The sequence below is a fragment of the Petromyzon marinus genome, unplaced genomic scaffold (genome assembly GCF_048934315.1).
Source record: "Petromyzon marinus isolate PM22_M1 ecotype Great Lakes invasive population unplaced genomic scaffold, UKy_Petmar_22M1.pri1.0 PM_Scaffold_246, whole genome shotgun sequence".
Classification (NCBI taxonomy): domain Eukaryota; kingdom Metazoa; phylum Chordata; class Hyperoartia; order Petromyzontiformes; family Petromyzontidae; genus Petromyzon; species Petromyzon marinus.
This window is the reverse complement of record NW_027423220.1, coordinates 65,855-90,456: the sequence shown is the minus strand read 5'-3', so window position 1 is coordinate 90,456 and position 24,602 is coordinate 65,855. Positions and strand designations below refer to the sequence as shown.

Here is a 24,602-nt window from a genome sequence, read left to right as displayed (position 1 = left end):
AAGCGAGATGTTTATTGGTACCGATGTCACCATCGCCACCACCGCTAGCACGTGCTGGTGGTGATGGTGGTGATGGTGTTAACCCACCACCATCACCACCGCTAGCACGTGATGGTGGTGATGGTGGTTAACACCACCACCATCACCACCGCTAGCACGTGATGGTGGTGATGGTGGTGGTAACCCACCACCATCACCACCACCACCACCATCACCACCACCATCACCACCATCACCACCACCACCATCATCACCACCACCCCCAACACCACCACCACCCACCCACACTCTCACCCACCCACAACACCGACACACACGAGGGGGTGTGTAAAGCGAGATGTTTATTGGTACTGATGTCACCGCTAGCACGTGATGGTGGTGATGGTGGTGATGTTAACCCACCACCATCACCACCACCACCACCATCACCACCACCACCGCTAGCACGTGGTGGTGGTGATGGTGGTGATGTTAACCCACCACCATCACCACCACCACCACCATCACCACCACCACCGCTAGCACGTGGTGGTGGTGATGGTGGTGATGTTAACCCACCACCATCACCACCACCACCACCGCTAGCACGTGGTGGTGGTGATGGTGGTGGGGGTGTTAACCCACCACCATCACCACCACCACCACTACTACCACCACCATCACCACCACCACCACCACCTGCTCGTCTTCCCCCTACTTGCCCTTCTTAGCCCGGATCTTGCGCAGGTAGAACTCCAGCTCCTTGCCCTCCAGCACGTAGCCATCGGCACGGCCACACTGGCCTGGACGGGAGGCCAGGCACGCTGCACACACAGAGACACAGAGAGAGACACACACAGAGACACACACACACACAGACACACACAGACACACACAGAGACACACAGAGACACACAGACACACACACAGAGACACACACAGAGACACACAGAGACACACAGACACACACAGAGAGACACAGAGACACACACACAGACACACACAGAGACACAGAGACACACACACACAGAGACACACACACACAGAGACACACACACACAGAGACACACAGAGACACACACAGAGACAGAGACACACACAGAGACACACACACAGAGACACACACACAGAGACACACACACAGACACACACACACAGAGACACAGAGACACACACACACAGAGACACAGAGACACACACACACAGAGACACACACACACAGAGACACACACACACAGAGACACACAGAGACACACACAGAGACAGAGACACACACAGAGACACACAGAGACACAGAGACACACAGAGACACACAGAGACACACACAGACACACACACACACACAGAGACACACAGAGACACACAGAGACACACACACAGAGACACACACAGAGACACACACAGACACACAGAGACACACACACAGAGACACACACACAGAGACACACACACACAGACACACACACAGACACACACACACAGACACACACACACAGAGACACACACACAGAGACACACACACAGACACACAGAGACACACACACACAGAGACACAGAGACACACACACACAGAGACACACACACACACAGAGACACACACACACAGAGACACACAGAGACACACACAGAGACAGAGACACACACAGAGACACACACACAGAGACACACACACAGACACACACACACAGAGACACAGAGACACACACACACAGAGACACAGAGACACACACACACAGAGACACACACACACAGAGACACACACACACAGAGACACACAGAGACACACACAGAGACAGAGACACACACAGAGACACACACAGAGACACACACACAGACACGCGTGGTTAGACACATTGTAACATCGACAACATGGCCATACCCCCCCCCCGTCTCTCTCCCAGTGTCTATCTCAGTGTCTCCTTCTCTCGTGTGTGTCTCTGTGTCTCTGTGTGTGTGTCTCTGTGTGTCTCTGTGTGTCTGTGTCTCTGTGTGTCTCTGCGTGTGTCTCTGCGTGTGTCTCTGCGTGTGTCTCTGCGTGTGTCTCTGTCTCTGTGTGTCTCTCTGTGTCTCTGTGTGTGTCTCTGTGTGTGTCTCTGTGTGTGTGTCTCTGTGTGTGTCTCTGTGTGTGTGTCTCTGTGTGTGTGTCTCTGTGTGTGTATCTCTGTGTGTGTCTCTGTGTGTCTGTGTGTCTCTGTGTGTCTCTGTGTCTGTGTGTCTGTGTCTGTGTGTGTGTGTCTGTGTGTGTGTCTGTGTGTGTTTGTCTGTGTGTGTGTCTCTGTGTGTGTGTCTCTCTGTGTCTCTGTGTGTGTGTCTCTGTCTCTGTGTGTGTCTGTGTGTGTCTGTGTGTCTGTGTGTGTCTCTGTGTGTCTCTGTGTCTCTCTGTGTGTGTGTGTGTGTCTCTGTGTGTCTGTGTGTGTCTCTGTGTGTGTCTCTGTGTCTCTCTCTGTGTCTCTCTCTGTGTCTCTGTGTGTCTCTGTGTGTCTGTCTGTCTCTGTGTGTCTCTGTGTGTCTGTCTGTGTCTCTATGTCTGTCTCTCTGTGTCTCTGTGTCTCTCTCTCTGTGTGTCTCTGTGTCTCTGTGTGTCTCTCTGTGTGTCTCTGTGTCTCTCTGTGTGTCTCTCTGTGTCTCTGTGTGTGTCTGTGAGTGTCTCACCCAGCAGCTTGCCCTGCAGGAACTGCTCGTCCAACAGTGGAGCGAGTTTGGCGTTCTTGCGACGCTCCTCGTACTTGTGCTGGGTCTTCTTTGAGCGTTTCTTGTTGAGAACCTCCTCCTCCTCCGCTGTCTGCACCAGCACAGGGAGGCGCTCACCACCACCACTCACCACTACTCACCACCACTACTCACCACCACTACTCACCACTACTACTCACCACTACTCACCACCACTACTACTCACCATCACTACTCACCACTACTACTCACCACTACTCACCACTACTACTCACCACCACTACTCACCATCACTACTACTCACCACCACTACTCACCATCACTACTCACCACTACTACTCACCACTACTCACCATCACCACTACTCACTACTACTCACTATCACCACTACTACTACTACTCACCACCACTACTCACCACTACTACTCACCACCACTACTCACCACTACTACTCACCACCACTACTCACCACCACTACTACTCACCACCACTACTCACCACTACTACTCACCACCACTACTCACCACTACTACTCACCACCACTACTCACCATCACTACTCACCACTACTACTCACCACTACTCACCATCACCACTACTCACTACTACTCACTATCACCACTACTACTACTACTCACCACCACTACTCACCACTACTACTCACCACCACTACTCACCACTACTACTCACCACCACTACTCACCACTACTACTCACCACTACTCACCACTACTACTCACCACTCCTACTCACCACTCACCACTACTCACCACCACTACTACTCACCACTACTCACCACCACCACTACTCACCACTACTCACCACCACTACCACTACTACTCACCACTACTACTACTCACTACCACTACTACTCACCACCACTCACCACTACTACTCACCACTACTACTACTCACTACCACTACTACTCACCACCACTCACCACTACTACTCACCACCACTACTCACCACTACTCACCATCACTACTCACCACCACCACTACTCACCATCACCACTACTCACCACTACTCACCACCACTACCACTAATACTCACCACTACTACTCACCACTCACCACTACTCACCACTACTACTCACCATCACCACTATCACTACTCAGCACTACTACTCACCACTACTCACCACCACTACTCACCACCACTCACCACTATCACCACCACTACTACTCACCACCACTACTCACCACTACTACCACCACCACTACTACTCACCACCACTCACCACTATCACCACTACTCACCACCACTACTCACCACTACTACTCACCACTACTCACCATCACTACTCACCACTACTACTCACTATCACCACTCACCACTACAACTACTCACCACTACTACTCACCATCACCACTCACCACTACTCACCATCACTACTCACCACCACCACTACTACTACTACTCACCACCACTACTCACCACTACTACTCACCACCACTACTCACCACTACTACTCACCACTACTACTCACCACTCCTACTCACCACTCACCACTACTCACCACCACTACTACTCACCACCACCACTCACCACTACTCACCACTACTCACCACTATCACCACCACTCACCACCACTAATACTCACCATCACTACTCACCACTACTCACCACTACTACTCACCATCACCACTATCACTACTCACCACTATCACCACTACTCACCACTACTACTCACCACCACTACTCACCACCACTACTCACCACCACTACTCACCACTACTACTCACCACTAACTACTCACCATTACTACTCACCACTACTACTCACCACCACTCACCATCGACCCATCCACTCACCCACCCACCCACCCACTCACCCACCCACTCACTCACACACCACCCACCCACTCACTCACCCACTCACCCACTCACTCACCCACTCACACCCACCCACCCACTCACCCACGCACCCACTCACCCACTCACCCCCCACTCATCACCCACCCACTCACCCACTCACTCACCCACCCACCCACCCACTCCCTCACCCACCCACCCACTCACTCCCTCACCCACCCACTCCCTCACCCACTCACTCACCCACTCACTCACTCACCTCTCACTCACTCACTCACCCACTCACTCACCCACTCACTCACTCACCCACTCACCCACCCACTCACCCACTCACTCACCCACCCACTCACCCACTCACTCACCCACCCACTCACCCACTCACCCACTCACCTACTCACTCACTCACCCACTCACCACCCACTCACCCACTCACCCACACCCACCCACCCACTCACCTCACCCACTCACCACCTCACCCACCCACCCACTCACCCACTCACCCACCCACCCACTCACCCACTCACTCACTCACCCACCCACTCACTCACCCACCCACTCACCCACTCACTCACCCACCCACTCACTCACCCACCCACTCACCCACCCACCCACCCACTCACCCACCCACCCACTCACCCACCCACCCACCCACCCACTCACTCACTCACCCACTCACCCACCCACTCACCCACCCACCCACTCACCCACCCACCCACCACCCACTCAAACCCCCACTCACCACCACCCACCCACTCACCCCACCCACCCACCCACTCACCCACCCACTCACCCACCCACCCACCCACTCACCACCCACTCACCCACCCCACCCACTCACCCACCCACTCACACCCACCCACCCACCCACCACCCACCCCCCTCACCCACCCACTCACCCACCCACCCACTCACCCACCCACCCACTCCACCCACCCACCCACTCACACCTCCCTCACCCACTCACCCACTCACCCCCTCACTCACTCACTCACCCACCCACTCACCACCCACTCACTCACTCACTCACCCACTCACTCACCCACCCACTCACCCACCCACCCACTCACCCACCCACCCTCACACACCTCACCCACCACCCACCCACTCACCCACTCACCCACTCCACCCACCCACTCACCCACTCACCCACCCACCACCCACTCACTCACCCACTCACCCACCCACTCACCCACCCACCCACCTCACCACCACTCACCCACCCACCCACTCACTCACCACCACTCACCCACCCACTCACACCACCCACCCACCCACTCACTCACCCACCCACTCACCCACCCACCCACTCACTCCCTCACCCACCCACTCACCCACTCACCCACCCACTCACTCACCCACCCACTCACCCACCCACCCACTCACTGACCCACCCACCCACCCACTCACTCTCACCCACCCACCCACTCACTCACCCACCCCCTCACCCACCCACCACCTCACCCACCCACCACCTCACCCACCCACCACCTCACCCACCCACCACCTCACCCACTCACCACCTCACCCACCCACCCACTCACCCACTCACCCACCCACTCCCTCACTCACCCACTCCCTCACTCACCCACTCCCTCACTCACCCACTCCCTCACCCACCCACTCACTCACCCACCCACCCACCCACTCCCTCACCCACCCACTCACTCACCCACTCCCTCACCCACCCACCCACTCACCCACTCACTCACCCACCCACTCACCCACCCACCCTCTCACCCACCCACTCACCCACCCACTCACCCACCCACTCCCTCACCCACCCACTCACCCACCCACTCACCCACTCACTCACCCACCCACCCACCCACTCACTCACCCACCCACCCACCCATTCACTCACCCACCCACCCACCCACTCACCCACCCACCCACTCACCCACCCACCCACTCACCCACTCACCCACCCACTCACCCACCCACCCACTCACCCACTCACCCACTCACTCACCCACCCACCCACCCACTCACCCACCCACCCACTCCCTCACTCCCTCACCCACCCACCCACTCACTCACCCACCCACCCACTCACTCACTCACTCACCCACCCACTCCCTCACCCACCCACTCACTCACCCACTCCCTCACCCACCCACTCACCCACTCACCCACCCACCCACCCACTCACCCACTCACTCCCTCACCCACCCACACACTCACTCACCCACTCACCCACCCACCCACTCACTCACCCACCCACCCACCCACTCACCCACCCACTCACTCCCTCACCCACCCACTCACTCCCTCACCCACCCACTCACCCACTCACCCACCCACCCACTCACCCACTCACTCACCCATCCACCCACTCACCCACCCACTCACCCACCCACTCCCTCACCCACTCACCCACCCACTCACCCACCCACTCACCCACTCACCCACTCACCCACCCACCCACTCCCTCACCCACCCACCCACCCACTCACCCACCCACTCACCAGCTTTGCCCCCTTCTTGCGGCCTAGCGGCAGTGCGTAGTGAGCCTCGTACCACTGTCGGTACGGTCCGCTGTCGATCTGCACGATGCAGTTCTTGACGAGCGTCTTGGTGCGAACGAGCTCGTTGTTGGACGCGTTGTACACCACGTCGATGATGCGCGACTTGCGGGTGCAGCCTGCACGGACACACACAGACACACACACACACAGTTACATACACACACACACATATATACATACACACACACACACATATATATACATACACACAGAGACACACATATATATATACATACACACACAGAGACACACACACACACATACACACACACACACAGTGACACACACACACAGTGACACACACACAGAGACACACACACACATATACATAGATATACACACATACACACACATATATATACATACACACATACACACACATATATATACACACACACAGAGATACACACATATATATACATATACACACACAGAGACACACACACACAGTGACACACACACAGTGACACACACAGAGACACACACACATATATATATACACACATACAGTTACACACACAGAGACATACACACACACACACACAGTGACACACAGAGACACACACACACACACATATATACACACATACACACACATACATATATACACACACATACATATATACATACACACAGAGACACACACAGATACATATATACACACATACATACACATATATATACATATACACACACAGTGACACACACATATATATACATACACACAGTTACACACACAGAGACACACACACACACATATATATACATACACACAGTTACACACACAGAGACACACACACACACATATATATACATACACAGTTACACACACAGAGACACACACACACACATATATATACACACACACAGTTACACACACACATACATATATACATACACACATACACACAGTGACACACACATACATATATACATACACACAGTTACACACACACAGTCACACACACATATATATACATACACACACACAGTTACACACACACAGTTACACACACATACATATATATACATACACACATACACACAGTGACACACACAGAGATACACACAGACACACACATACACAGTCACACACACACATATATATATACATACACACATACACACACATATATATACATATACACACACAGTGACACACACAGAGACACACACATACATATACATACACACAGTTACACACACACAGAGACACACACATACATATACATACACACAGTTACACACACACACAGTCACACACACACATACATATATACATACACACAGTTACACACACACACACAGTCTCACACACACATACATATATACATACACACACACAGTTACACACACAGAGACACACACACATATATACATACACACATACACACAGTGACACACACACACAGTGACACACACATATATACACACACAGTTACACACACACAGACACACACAAACACAGTCACACACACACAGACATATATATACATACACACACACAGTGACACACACAGAGATACACACAGACACACACACACAGACACATACACAGTCACACACACACAGACATATATATACATACATACACACAGTCACACACACACAGTCACACACACAGTTACACACACACAGTGACACACAGATACACTCACACACAGATACACACACACATAGACACACACACACATTGACACACACACACAGTGACACACACACACACAGTGACACACACATATACACACACACAGACATATATATACATACATACACACACACAGTTACACACACAGTCACATACATACACACACACAGAAACACACAGACACACACACACATATATACATACACACACACACAGATACACACAGAAACACAGACACACACACACATATATACATACACACACAAATACACACACAGTTACACACACACACAGTTACACACGGTGACACAAAGATCCCCCATATAGCCTTAACGGACTGTAGGGGCAAGTGCTGTTAGCGAGCACCTATGAAGGCCGGAACGGTACACGAGGGGGTGGGTGGCCAGCACCACGCCCGACCGCCTTTGTCTCCCTAGTGGCAATGTTTACTACATACCGCACCAGGTACTCATTTGAGGCTGAGTCGACCTAGGGGAGGCCCGGGACCGGTTCAGATAATCGTCACTGGTGTTGGCCGTGAGCGGGAATCGAACCCGGGTCGCCAGGTTCATAGCACAGCGTAGCGCTAACCACTACACTATCGCTCCCCACACACACACACAGTTACACACACGCACACACACCCGTAGACACACACACGCACACACGCATATACACACAGACACACAGAGACACACACATACACACAGACACACACAAGCACACACAGACACAGAGACACACACATACACACACATACATACACACACATACACAGAGACATGCACACACAGACACACACACACAGACACAGAGACACACACACATACAGACAGTGCTTGAGTGGGTGAGTGGTGAGTGAGAGTGAGTGAGTGGTGAGTGAGCGAGTGAATGACTGAATGAGTGAGTGGTTGAGTGGTGAGTAAGTGAATGACTGAATGAGTGGGTGAGTGGTGAGTGAGTGAATGACTAAATGAGTGGGTGAGTGGTGAGTGAGCGAGTGACTGAATGAGTGGGTGAGTGAGTGGTTGAGTGGTGAGCGAGTGAATGACTGAAGGAGTGGGTGAGTGAGCGAGTGAATGACTGAATGAGTGGGTGAGTGGTGAGTGAGCGAGTGAATGACTGAATGTGTGGGTGAGTGAGTGGTGAGCGAGTGAATGACTGAAGGAGTGGGTGAGTGAGTGGTGAGCGAGTGAATGACTGAATGTGTGGGTGAGTGAGTGGTGAGCGAGTGAATGACTGAATGTGTGGGTGAGTGAATGACTGAATGAGTGGATGAGTGAGTGGTGAGTGAGCGAGTGAATGACTGAATGTGTGGGTGAGTGGTGAGCGAGTGAATGACTGAATGAGTGGGTGAGTGAGTGAGCGAGTGAATGACTGAATGTGTGGGTGAGTGAGTGGTGAGCGAGTGAATGACTGAAGGAGTGGGTGAGTGAGTGAGCGAGTGAATGACTGAATGTGTGGGTGAGTGAGTGGTGAGCGAGTGAATGACTGAAGGAGTGGGTGAGTGAGTGAGCGAGTGAATGACTGAAGGAGTGGGTGAGTGAGTGGTGAGCGAGTGAATGACTGAATGTGTGGGTGAGTGAGTGGTGAGCGAGTGAATGACTGAATGTGTGGGTGAGTGAGTGGTGAGCGAGTGAATGACTGAATGTGTGGGTGAGTGAGTGGTGAGTGAGCGAGTGAATGACTGAATGTGTGGGTGAGTGAGTGAATGACTGAATGTGTGGGTGAGTGGGTGAGCGAGTGAATGACTGAATGTGTGGGTGAGTGAATGACTGAATGAGTGGGTGAGTGAGCGAGTGAATGACTGAATGTGTGGGTGAGTGGTGAGCGAGTGAATGACTGAATGTGTGAGTGAGTGAGCGAGTGAATGACTGAATGTGTGGGTGAGTGGTGAGTGAGCGAGTGAATGACTGAATGAGTGGGTGAGTGGTGAGCGAGTGAATGACTGTGTGGGTGAGTGAGTGGTGAGTGAGCGAGTGAATGACTGAATGAGTGAGTGGTGAGTGAGCGAGTGAATGACTGAATGAGTGAGTGGTGAGTGAGCGAGTGAATGACTGAATGTGTGGGTGAGTGAGTGAGCGAGTGAATGACTGTGTGGGTGAGTGAGTGGTGAGTGAGCGAGTGAATGACTGAATGAGTGGGTGAGTGGTGAGTGAGCGAGTGAATGACTGAATGAGTGGGTGAGTGAGTGGTGAGCGAGTGAATGACTGAAGGAGTGAGTGAGCGAGTGAATGACTGAATGAGTGGGTGAGTGAGTGAATGACTGAATGTGTGGGTGAGTGAGTGGTGAGCGAGTGAATGACTGAATGAGTGGGTGAGTGAGTGAGCGAGTGAATGACTGAATGTGTGGGTGAGTGAGTGAGCGAGTGAATGACTGTGTGGGTGAGTGAGTGGTGAGTGAGCGAGTGAATGACTGAATGTGTGGGTGAGTGGTGAGTGAGCGAGTGAATGACTGAATGAGTGGGTGAGTGGTGAGTGAGCGAGTGAATGACTGTGTGGGTGAGTGAGTGGTGAGCGAGTGAATGACTGAATGTGTGGGTGAGTGAGTGGTGAGCGAGTGAATGACTGAATGTGTGGGTGAGTGAGTGGTGAGCGAGTGAATGACTGAATGTGTGGGTGAGTGAGTGAGTGAATGACTGAATGTGTGGGTGAGTGAGTGGTGAGCGAGTGAATGACTGAATGTGTGGGTGAGTGAGTGAGTGAGTGAATGACTGAATGTGTGGGTGAGTGAGTGGTGAGCGAGTGAATGACTGAAGGAGTGGGTGAGTGAGTGAGCGAGTGAATGACTGAATGTGTGGGTGAGTGAGTGGTGAGTGAGCGAGTGAATGACTGAATGTGTGGGTGAGTGAGTGAATGACTGAATGTGTGGGTGAGTGGGTGAGCGAGTGAATGACTGAATGTGTGAGTGAGTGAGCGAGTGAATGACTGAATGTGTGGGTGAGTGAGTGAGCGAGTGAATGACTGAATGTGTGGGTGAGTGAGTGAGCGAGTGAATGACTGTGTGGGTGAGTGAGTGGTGAGTGAGCGAGTGAATGACTGAATGAGTGGGTGAGTGGTGAGTGAGCGAGTGAATGACTGAATGAGTGGGTGAGTGGTGAGCGAGTGAATGACTGTGTGGGTGAGTGAGCGAGTGAATGACTGAATGACTGAATGAGTGAGTGAGTGGTGAGTGAGCGAGTGAATGACTGAATGAGTGGGTGAGTGAGTGAGCGAGTGAATGACTGAATGTGTGGGTGAGTGAGTGAGCGAGTGAATGACTGTGTGGGTGAGTGAGTGGTGAGTGAGCGAGTGAATGACTGAATGAGTGGGTGAGTGGTGAGTGAGCGAGTGAATGACTGAATGAGTGGGTGAGTGAGTGTCTCTCTCCGTTCGTTTATCTGTCTCTCTCAGTGTCTCTGTCTGTCTCTCTCAGTGTCTCTGTCTGTCTCTCAGTGTCTGACTCCATCTGTCTCTCCGTGTGTCTCCGTCTGTCTCTCTCAGTGTCTCTGTCTCTCTCTCAGTGTCTGTCTCCATCTGTCTGTGTGTGTCTCCGTCTGTCTGTGTGTCTGTGTCTCTCAGTGTCTGTGTGTCTGTCTCTGTGTCTCCCCGTGTGTCCGTGTGTCTCTGTGTGTCTGTCTCTCTGTCTCTCGGTGTCTCTGTGTGTCTGTCTCTGTGTCTCCCCGTGTGTCCGTGTGTCTCCCCGTGTGTCCGTGTGTCTCTGTGTGTCTGTCTCTCTCTGTGTCTCTGTCTCTCGGTGTCTGTGTCTCTGTGTGTCTCTGTCTCTCGGTGTCTGTGTCTCTGTGTGTCTGCGTCTCTGTGTCTCTATATGCATCTCTGTGCGTCTCTATGTCTCACTCTGTGTCTCTCTGTCTGTGTGTCTCTCTGTGTGTCTCTCTGTCTGTGTCTCTATGTGTCTGTGTGTCTCTCTGTGTCTCTCTCTCTCTCTGTGTCTGTGTGTCTCTTTCTGTGTCTCTCTGTGTCTGTGTGTCTCTGTGTGTGTCTGTGTGTCTCTGTGTGTGTCTCTGTGTGTGTCTCTGTGTGTGTCTCTGTCCGTACCTTCGGACCCCCAGGAGAAGTTTCCATTGTCCAGCCTCAGCGCCCGGAACTTCTTATTACCACCACGCACTCGGAGAACGTGAACACGCTTCACCCCCAGCTAGACAGACACCATCACACATTTAGTATGTAGTGTATAATGTAGTGTACTAGTGTAGCATGTAGTGTATAATGTAGTGTACTAGTGTAGTCTTATTACCACCACGCACTCGGAGAACGTGAACACGCTTCACCCCCAGCTAGACAGACACCGTCACACATTTAGTATGTAGTGTAGTATGTAGTGTACTAGTGTAGTGTACTAGTGTAGTATGTAGTGTATAATGTAGTGTACTAGTGTAGTCTTATTACCACCACGCACTCGGAGAACGTGAACACGCTTCACCCCCAGCTAGACAGACACCGTCACACAGACACACTTAGTATGTAGTGTAGTATGTAGTGTAGTATGTAGTGTACTAGTGTAGCATGTAGTGTATAATGTAGTGTACTAGTGTAGTCTTATTACCACCACGCACTCGGAGAACGTGAACACGCTTCACACCCAGCTAGACAGACACCATCACACATTTAGTATGTAGTGTAGTATGTAGTGTACTAGTGTAGTGTACTAGTGTAGTATGTAGTGTACTAGTGTAGTATGTAGTGTACTAGTGTAGTATGTAGTGTAGTAGTGTACTAGTGTAGTGTGTAGTGTAGTATGTAGTGTAGTATGTAGTAGTGTAGTATGTAGTGTACTAGTGTAGTATGTAGTGTATAATGTAGTGTACTAGTGTAGTCTTATTACCACCACGCACTCGGAGAACGTGAACACGCTTCACCCCCAGCTAGACAGACACCATCACACATTTAGTATGTAGTGTAGTATGTAGTGTACTAGTGTAGTGTACTAGTGTAGTATGTAGTGTACTAGTGTAGTATGTAGTGTAGTAGTGTACTAGTGTAGTGTGTAGTGTAGTATGTAGTGTAGTATGTAGTAGTGTAGTATGTAGTGTACTAGTGTAGTATGTAGTGTATAATGTAGTGTACTAGTGTAGTCTTATTACCACCACGCACTCGGAGAACGTGAACACGCTTCACCCCCAGCTAGACAGACACCATCACACATTTAGTATGTAGTGTAGTATGTAGTGTACTAGTGTAGTGTACTAGTGTAGTATGTAGTGTACTAGTGTAGTATGTAATATACTAGTGTAGTATGTAGTGTAGTAGTGTACTAGTGTAGTGTGTAGTGTAGTATGTAGTGTAGTATGTAGTAGTGTAGTATGTAGTGTACTAGTGTAGTATGTAGTGTATAATGTAGTGTACTAGTGTAGTCTTATTACCACCACGCACTCGGAGAACGTGAACACGCTTCACCCCCAGCTAGACAGACACCATCACACATTTAGTATGTAGTGTAGTATGTAGTGTACTAGTGTAGTGTACTAGTGTAGTATGTAGTGTACTAGTGTAGTATGTAGTATACTAGTGTAGTATGTAGTGTAGTAGTGTACTAGTGTAGTGTGTAGTGTAGTATGTAGTGTAGTATGTAGTGTAGTATGTAGTGTACTAGTGTAGTATGTAGTGTATAATGTAGTGTACTAGTGTAGTCTTATTACCACCACGCACTCGGAGAACGTGAACACGCTTCACCCCCAGCTAGACAGACACCATCACACATTTAGTATGTAGTGTAGTATGTAGTGTACTAGTGTAGTAGGTAGTGTACTAGTGTAGTGTACTAGTGTAGTATGTAGTGTACTAGTGTAGTCTTATTACCACCACGCACTCGGAGAACATGAACACGCTTCACACCCAGCTAGACAGACACCGTCACACAGACACACTTTGTAGTGTAGTGTGTAGTGTAGTATGTAGTGTAGTATGTAGTATACTAGTGTAGTATGTAGTGTACTAGTGTAGTAGGTAGTGTACTAGTGTAGTATGTAGTGTAGTATGTAGTATACTAGTGTAGTATGTAGTGTAGTAGTGTACTAGTGTAGTGTGTAGTGTAGTATGTAGTGTAGTATGTAGTGTACTAGTGTAGTATGTAGTGTACTAGTGTAGTATGTAGTGTACTAGTGTAGTATGTAGTGTAGTATGTAGTGTACTAGTGTAGTATGTAGTGTAGTAGTGTACTAGTGTAGTGTGTAGTGTAGTATGTAGTGTAGTATGTAGTAGTGTAGTATGTAGTGTACTAGTGTAGTATGTAGTGTAGTATGTAGTGTACTAGTGTAGTATGTAGTGTAGTAGTGTACTAGTGTAGTGTGTAGTGTAGTATGTAGTGTAGTATGTAGTAGTGTAGTATGTAGTGTACTAGTGTAGTATGTAGTGTATAATGTAGTGTACTAGTGTAGTCTTATTACCACCACGCACTCGGAGAACGTGAACACGCTTCACCCCCAGCTAGACAGACACCGTCACACATTTAGTATGTAGTGTAGTAGGTAGTGTACTAGTGTAGCATGTAGTGTATAATGTAGTGTACTAGTGTAGTATGTAGTGTAGTATGTAGTGTACTAGTGTAGTCTTATTACCACCACGCACTCGGAGAACGTGAACACGCTTCACACCCAGCTAGACAGACACCGTCACACACTTAGTATGTAGTGTAGTATGTAGTGTACTAGTGTAGTATGTAGTGTAGTATGTAGTGTACTAGTGTAGTATGTAGTGTACTAGTGTAGTATGTAGTGTAGTATGTAGTGTACTAGTGTAGTATGTAGTGTACTAGTGTAGTATGTAGTGTAGTATGTAGTATACTAGTGTAGTATGTAGTGTACTAGTGTAGTATGTAGTGTGCTAGTGTAGTATGTAGTGTAGTATGTAGTATACTAGTGTAGTATGTAGTGTACTAGTGTAGTATGTAGTGTAGTAGTGTAGTGTAGTATGTAGTGTACTAGTGTAGTATGTAGTGTACTAGTGTAGTATGTAGTGTACTAGTGTAGTATGTAGTGTACTAGTGTAGTATGTAGTGTAGTATGTAGTGTACTAGCGTAGTATGTAGTGTAGTATGTAGTGTACTAGTGTAGTATGTAGTGTACTAGTGTAGTATGTAGTGTACTAGTGTAGTATGTAGTGTACTAGTGTAGTATGTAGTGTACTAGTGTAGTATGTAGTGTATAATGTAGTGTACTAGTGTAGTCTTATTACCACCACGCACTCGGAGAACGTGAACACGCTTCACACCCAGCTAGACAGACACCATCACACAGACACACTTAGTATGTAGTGTAGTAGGTAGTGTAGTATGTAGTGTACTAGTGTAGTATGTAGTGTAGTATGTAGTGTACAAGTGTAGTATGTAGTGTACTAGTGTAGTATGTAGTGTAGTATGTAGTGTAGTGTAGTATGTAGTGTACTAGTGTAGTATGTAGTGTAGTAGGTAGTGTAGTATGTAGTGTACTAGTGTAGTATGTAGTGTAGTATGTAGTGTACTAGTGTAGTATGTAGTGTACTAGTGTAGTATGTAGTGTACTAGTGTAGTATGTAGTGTAGTATGTAGTGTACTAGTGTAGTAGGTAGTGTACTAGTGTAGTATGTAGTGTACTAGTGTAGTATGTAGTAGTGTAGTGTAGTATGTAGTGTACTAGTGTAGTATGTAGTGTAGTATGTAGTGTACTAGTGTAGTAGGTAGTGTACTAGTGTAGTGTACTAGTGTAGTATGTAGTGTAGTATGTAGTGTACTAGTGTAGTATGTAGTGTACTATGTAGTGTACTAGTGTAGTATGTAGTGTAGTATGTAGTGTACTAGTGTAGTATGTAGTGTACTAGTGTATTATGTAGTGCAGCAGTGTAGTATGTAGTGTAGTATGTAGTGTAGTGTGTAGTGTACTAGTGTAGTATGTAGTGTAGCAGTGTAGTATGTAGTGTAGTATGTAGTGTAGTGTGTAGTGTACTAGTGTAGTATGTAGTGTAGCAGTGTAGTATGTAGTGTAGTAGTGTAGTAGGTAGTGTACTAGTGTAGCATGTAGTGTACTAGTGTAGTATGTAGTGTACTAGTGTAGTATGTAGTGTAGTATGTGTAGTGTATAATGTAGTGTAGTGTATAATGTAGTGTATAATGTAGTGTAGTATTGTATAATGTAGTGTACTATTAAGTGTAGTAGTGTATAATGTAGTGTAGTAGTGTATAATGTAGTGTAGTAGTGTATGTAGTGTATCATGTAGTGTAGTAGTGTATAATGTAGTGTAGTAGGGTATAATGTAGTGTATAATGTAGTGTAGTAGTGTATAATGTAGTGTACTAGTGTATAATGTAGTGTAGTAGTGTATAATGTAGTGCAGTAGTGTAGAATGTAGTGTAGTAGTGTATGATGTAGTGTATAATGTAGTGTAGTTGTATACAATGTAGTGTCGTAGTGTATAATGTAATGTATAATGTATAATATAATGTAGTGTAGTAGTGTATAAAGTAGTGTAGTGTATAATGTAGTGTAGTAGTGTATAATGTAGTATATAATGTAGTAGTATATAATGTAGTGCAGTATGTAGTGTAGTGTGTAGTATGTAGTGTAGTATGTAGTGTAGTATGTAGTGTACTAGTGTAGTATGTAGTGTACTAGTGTAGTATGTAGTGTAGTATGTAGTGTAGTATGTAGTGTAGTGTGTAGTATGTAGTGTAGTATGTAGTGTAGTAGTGTAGTATGTAGTGTAGTATGTAGTGTACTAGTGTAGTATGTAGTGTACTAGTGTAGTGTACTAGTGTAGTATGTAGTGTACTAGTGTAGTATGTAGTGTAGTATGTAGTGTAGTATGTAGTGTACTAGTGTAGTATGTAGTGTAGTAGGTAATGTAGTAGTCTAGTATGTAGTGTACTAGTCTAGTATGTAGTGTAGTATGTAGTGTACTAGTGTAGTATGTAGTGTACTAGTGTAGTATGTAGTGTACTAGTGTAGTGTAGTAGTGTAGTATGTAGTGTACTAGTGTAGTATGTAGTGTACTAGTCTAGTATGTAGTGTAGTAGTGTAGTATGTAGTGTAGTATGTAGTGTACTAGTGTAGTATGTAGTGTACTAGTCTAGTATGTAGTGTACTAGTGTAGTATGTAGTGTAGTATGTAGTGTACTAGTGTAGTATGTAGTGTACTAGTGTAGTATGTAGTGTAGCAGTGTAGTATGTAGTGTAGTAGTGTAGTAGGTAGTGTACTAGTGTAGCATGTAGTGTACTAGTGTAGTATGTAGTGTACTAGTGTAGTATGTAGTGTAGTATGTGTAGTGTATAATGTAGTGTAGTGTATAATGTAGTGTATAATGTAGTGTAGTATTGTATAATGTAGTGTACTATTAAGTGTAGTAGTGTATAATGTAGTGTAGTAGTGTATAATGTAGTGTAGTAGCGTATGTAGTGTATCATGTAGTGTAGTAGTGTATAATGTAGTGTATAATGTAGTGTAGTAGGGTATAATGTAGTGTATAATGCAGTGTAGTAGTGTATAATGTAGTGTACTAGTGTATAATGTAGTGTAGTAGTATATAATGTAGTATAGTAGTATATAATGTAGTGTATAATGTAGTGTAGTAGTGTATAATGTAGTGTACTAGTGTATAATGTAGTGTAGTAGTGTATAATGTAGTGCAGTAGTGTAGAATGTAGTGTAGTAGTGTATGATGTAGTGTATAATGTAGTGTAGTTGTATACAATGTAGTGTCGTAGTGTATAATGTAATGTATAATGTATAATATAATGTAGTGTAGTAGTGTATAAAGTAGTGTAGTGTATAATGTAGTGGAGTAGTGTATAATGTAGTATATAATGTAGTGTAGTAGTATATAATGTAGTGTAGTAGTATATAATGTAGTGTAGTAGTGTATAATGTAGTGCAGTAGTGTAGAATGTAGTGTAGTAGTGTATGATGTAGTGTATAATGTAATGTAGTAGTGTATAATGTAGTGTAGTAGTGTATAATGTAGTATATAATGTAGTAGTATATAATGCAGTGTAGGAGTGTATAATGTAGTGTATAAGGTAGTGTAGTAGTGTATAATGTAGTATATAATGCAGTGTCGTAGTGTATAATATAATGTATAATATAATGTAGTGTAGTAGTGTATAAAGTAGTGTAGTGTATAATGTAGTATATAATGTAGTGTAGTAGTATATAATGTAGTGTAGTAGTGTATAATGTAGTATATAATGTAGTGTATAATGTAGTATATAATGTAGTGTAGTAGTGTATAATGTAGTGTAGTAGTATATAATGTAGTGTAGTAGTATATGTAGTGTAGTAGTGTGTAATGTAGTTTAGTAGTGTATAATGTAGTGTAGTAGTATATAATGTAGTAGTGTATAATGTAGTACTATAGTAGTATATAATGTAGTGTCTAATGTAGTGTATAATGTAGTAGTATATGATGTAATATATGATGTAGTGTATAGTGTAGTGTATAATGTAGTGTATAATGTAGTATATGATGTAGTGTATAATGTAGTGTAGTAGTGTATAATGTAGTAGTGTATAATGTAGTAGTGTATAATGTAGTGTAGTAGTGTATAATGTAGTATAGTAGTATATAATGTAGTGTCTAATGTAGTATATAATGTAGTGTAGTAGTATATGATGTAGTGTATATGTAGTGTATAATGTAGTGTATAATGTAGTGTAGTAGTATATGATGTAGTGTATAATGTAGTATATAATGTAGTGTAGTAGTATATGTAGTGTCTAATGTAGTATATAATGTAGTGTAGTAGTGTATAATGTAGTGTATAATGTAGTATATGATGTAGTGTATAATGTAGTGTATAATGTAGTGTATAATGTAGCGTACTACCTTGGTGTTTGCTGGTGGACGTCCTAGCTCGTATTTTCTCTTCTTGTGCAGGGGCTTGCGTTTGCCTCCTGTCTTGCGGCGTTTGTGCCAAGTGTCTCTAGAGATACCTGCACACAGACAGGGTGTAGATAGACACAGAAATACACACACAGACACACACAGAGATAGACACACAGACACACGCAGAGATAGACACAGAGATAGACACACACAGACACACGCAGAGATAGACACAGATATAGACACACACAGAGATAGACACACAGACATACACAGAGATAGACACACACAGACACACGCAGAGATAGACACAGAGATACACACACAGACACACACAGAGATAGACACACACAGACACACGCAGAGATAGACACAGAGATACACACACAGACACACAGAGATAGACACACACAGACACAGAGATAGACACAGATATAGACACACACAGAGATAGACACACAGATATAGACACACACAGAGATAGACACACAGAGATAGACACACACAGCGATAGACACGCAGAGATAGACACACACAGACACATAGAGATAGACACAGAGATAAGACACACACAGACACACAGATAGACACACACACAGATAGACACGCAGAGATAAACATGCAGAGATAGACACAGAGATACACACAGACGTACACACAGAGATAGACACGCAGAGATAGACACATAAAGAGATAGACACACACGCAGAGAGACAGACACACATACAGAGACACAGACAGTGTCATCAACGCCACCAGGATCTATCACTGCTGGATTGGACATTAATGTGATGGTGATGTCTCAACCCTCTCTCTGTCATCACTACACTATACACTACACTATACACCACTACACTATACACTACTACACTATACACTACTACATTATACACTACTACACTATACACTACTACATTATACACTACACTATACACACTACTACACTATCACACTATACACTACCACACTACTACACTACCATACTATACACTACAACACTATACACTAACCACTACTACACTATATACTACACTATACACTACATTATACACTACTATACACTACTACACTACACTATATACTACTACACTATACACTACTACTACTATACACCACTACTACACTATACACCATACACTACTATACACTTATCACACACTGCTACACTACGCTATACACCACTACACTATACACCACTACACTACTACACACCACACTATATTTCTACACTACTACACTATACACAACTACACTATATACTACTACACACTATACACTACTACACTATACACTACTACACTATACACTACTACACTATACTACACTATTACACACTACACTATACACTACTACACAGTAGCAGCTCAGTGTTAGGACCTTACACCTGGTAACATACAACGCAGTTTAGTTTTTGTATGAGTCTCTGGGGGACTCTGTATCTGGGGGTGTCTATGGGTCTCTGTGATGGGTCTGTGAGTTTCTCTGTATCTGTGGGTCTCTGAGTATGGTTCTGTGGGTCTATGTATCTCTGTGGGTCTCTATGCATCTCTGTGGGTGTCTGAGTATGGTTCTGTGGGTCTATGTATCTCTGTGGGTCTCTATGCATCTCTCAGGGTGTCTTGAGTATGGTTCTGTGGGTCTATGTATCTCTGTGGGTCTCTATGCATCTCTCTGGGTGTCTGAGTATGGGTCTATGTATCTCTGTGGGTGTCTGTGTGTCCGTGTATCTCTGTGGGTGTCTGAGTATGGGTCTGTGGGTCTAAGTATCTCTGTAGGTGTCTGTGAGTCTCTCTATGTATCTCTGTGGGTGTCTGTGTCTATATCTCTGTGGGTGTCTGAGTATGGGTCTGTGGGTCTCTATGTATCTCTGTGGGTTTATGTATCTGTGTATCTCTGTGGGTGTCTATGGGTCTATGTATCTCTGTGGGTGTCTGAGTATGGGTCTGTGTGTCTATGTATCTCTGTGGGTGTCTGAGTATGGGTCTGTGTGTCTATGTATCTCTGTGGGTGTCTGAGTATGGGTCTGTCTCTATGTATCTCTGTGGGTGTCTGTGTGTCTATGTATCTCTGTGGGTGTCTGAGTATGGGTCTGTGGGTCTCTATGTATCTCTGTGGGTTTATGTATCTGTGTATCTCTGTGGGTGTCTATGGGTCTATGTATCTCTGTGGGTGTCTGAGTATGGGTCTGTGTGTCTATGTATCTCTGTGGGTGTCTGAGTATGGGTCTGTGTGTCTATGTATCTCTGTGGGTGTCTGAGTATGGGTCTGTCTCTATGTATCTCTGTGGGTGTCTGTGTGTCTATGTATCTCTGTGGGTGTCTGTGTATCTCTGTGGGTGTCTGTGGGTCTAAGTATCTCTGTGAATGTCTGTAAGTATGGTTCTGTGGGTCTCTACACGTGTCCGTGTCTCTATGTATCCACCACCACCATCACCCATCAACTAATAAGCCCGGCACGAACACGGCCATAAATCTTCCCCAACCAAGGCCCACCACCACCACAACCACCATCACAACAACAAAACCCCCATTCAAACACCATCCGGCAAAACAACAACAACCACCACCACCACCATGGGGCAACATCCTCATCCCTCCCTCCCCGCCACCATCAACTAACAAATATCGCCGGGATCGGGCGGAGATGATGATGAAGATGACGATGATGAAGGCGGCGGGGATGAGGGAGGCTCGGGCGATGGAGGATGGTTGCGGATCGTCCTGTGGTTGGCGGTGGTGAAAGCCGCAACGCATGGCGGACCGCCTCAAATCACCCTCCCCTCAGCCTCCTCCTCATCCTCTCTCCGCCGCCATCGACTAACAAAAATATCGCCGGGCTCAGGCGCAGATGATGAAGATGACGATGAAGACGCCGGGGTCTCTGAGGGAGCCTCCGCGAGAGAGGATGGCTGCGGATTGTGTTGTGGTTGGCGGCGGTGAGAGAAACAACCCATGGCGGACATGCATACAGAGCGCCTCAAATCACCCCACCCTCCCCTCCCCTCAGCCTCCTCCTCCTCCTCTCTCAGCCATCATCGACTAACAAAAATATCGCCGGGCTCAGGCGGAGATGATGAAGATGACGATGAAGACGGCGGGGCCTCTGAGGGAGCCTCCGCGAGGGAGGATGGCGGCGGATTACGCGGCGGTGGTGGTGGAGATGGCGTGGGACTCACCCATGGCGGCTGCTGATGGCGGTTGAAAGAGAGAGAAAGAGAGGGTGGGGGGAGGGAGGGCGGAAGGTGACGCGCGCGGGATTCTGGGTACGGGGGGGAGGAGGCGGGGCGAAGAGAGGGAGGCGGGGCGAAGGGATGCGGGACTGCAGTGGATAGAGAAAGGAGGAGGGCGGGGCGAAGGGAGGAGGGCGGGGCGAAGGGAGGGGGGGCGGGGCGAAGAGAGAGGGGCGGGTCGAAGGGATGCGGGACTGCAGTGGATAGAGCGCAGGAGGGCGGGGCGAAGGGAGGGGGCGGGGCGAAGAAAGGGGGCGGGGCGAAGAGAGAGGGGCGGTTCGAAGGGATGGGGGGGACTGCAGGGGAGAAGAGAGGAGGGCGGGGCGAAGGGAGGGGGCGGGGCGAAGGGAGGGGGGCGGGGTGAAGTGATGGGGGACTGCAGGGGATAGAGAGGAGGAGGGCGGGGCGAAGGGAGGGGGCGGGGCGAAGGGAAGGGGAGGCAGGGGAAGGCAGTGCCTCACCTGTCAGCCGTCACGTCTGCCTCACAGTGAGGACACGCCCCCCTACCTCAGTGAGGACACGCCCCCTTCCGTGAGGTCACGCCCCCCCCACCTCCACTACGTCACTTTACCATCACTACGTCACTTTACCATCACCATCACTACGTCACTTTACCATCACTACGTCACTTTACCATCACCACGTCACTTTACCATCACCATCACTACGTCACTTTACCATCACTACGTCACTTTACCATCACCATCACTACGTCACTTTACCATCACTACGTCACTTTACCATCATCACTACGTCACTTTACCATCACTACGTCACTTTACCATCACTACATCACTTTACCATCACCATCACTACGTCACTTTACCATCACCACGTCACTTTACCATCACTACGTCACTTTACCACCATCACTACGTCACTTTACCATCACCACGTCACTTTACCATCACCATCACTACGTCACTTTACCATCACTACGTCACTTTACCATCACCATCACTACGTCACTTTACCATCACTACGTCACTTTACCATCACCATCACTACGTCACTTTACCATCACCATCACTACGTCACTTTACCATCACTACGTCACTTTACCATCACCATCACTACGTCACTTTACCATCACTACGTCACTTTACCATCACTACGTCACTTTACCATCATCACTACGTCACTTTACCATCACTACGTCACTTTACCATCACTACGTCACTTTACCATCACCATCACTACGTCACTTTACCATCACCATCACTACGTCACTTTACCATCACTACGTCACTTTACCATCACCATCACTACGTCACTTTACCATCATCACTACGTCACTTTACCATCACTACGTCACTTTACCATCACCATCACTACGTCACTTTACCATCACCATCACTACGTCACTTTACCATCACTACGTCACTTTACCATCACCATCACTACGTCACTTTACCATCATCATCACTACGTCACTTTACCATCACTACGTCACTTTACCATCACCATCACTACGTCACTTTACCATCACTACGTCACTTTACCATCACCATCACTACGTCACTTTACCATCATCACTACGTCACTTTACCATCACTACGTCACTTTACCATCACCATCACTACGTCACTTTACCATCACCATCACTACGTCACTTTACCATCACTACGTCACTTTACCATCACCATCACTACGTCACTTTACCATCACTACGTCACTTTACCATCACTACGTCACTTTACCATCACCATCACTACGTCACTTTACCATCACTACGTCACTTTACCATCACTACGTCACTTTACCATCACTACATCACTTTACCACCACTACGTCACTTTACCATCACTACGTCACTTTACCATCACCATCACTACGTCACTTTACCATCACTACGTCATTTTACCATCACTACGTCACTTTACCATCACTACGTCACTTTACCACCACTACGTCACTTTACCATCACTACGTCACTTTACCATCAT

The 24,602-nt window shown here is 47.0% G+C and overlaps 1 protein-coding gene across 1 annotated transcript; it reads right to left on the bottom strand.

The window, feature by feature from the left end:
- Window positions 1-324: 324 nt before the first annotated feature.
- On the bottom strand, window positions 325-22,718 carry LOC116938442 (small ribosomal subunit protein eS8). Its single transcript, XM_076063940.1, has 6 exons — window positions 22,603-22,718; window positions 19,428-19,534; window positions 12,674-12,773; window positions 6,928-7,103; window positions 2,632-2,761; window positions 325-803 (listed from the first exon to the last, which is right to left on the bottom strand). Exons 1-6 carry the CDS (start codon window positions 22,604-22,606, stop codon window positions 694-696), a joined length of 627 nt encoding a protein of 208 aa, XP_075920055.1. The 5' UTR covers window positions 22,607-22,718; the 3' UTR covers window positions 325-693.
- Window positions 22,719-24,602: the final 1,884 nt, after the last annotated feature.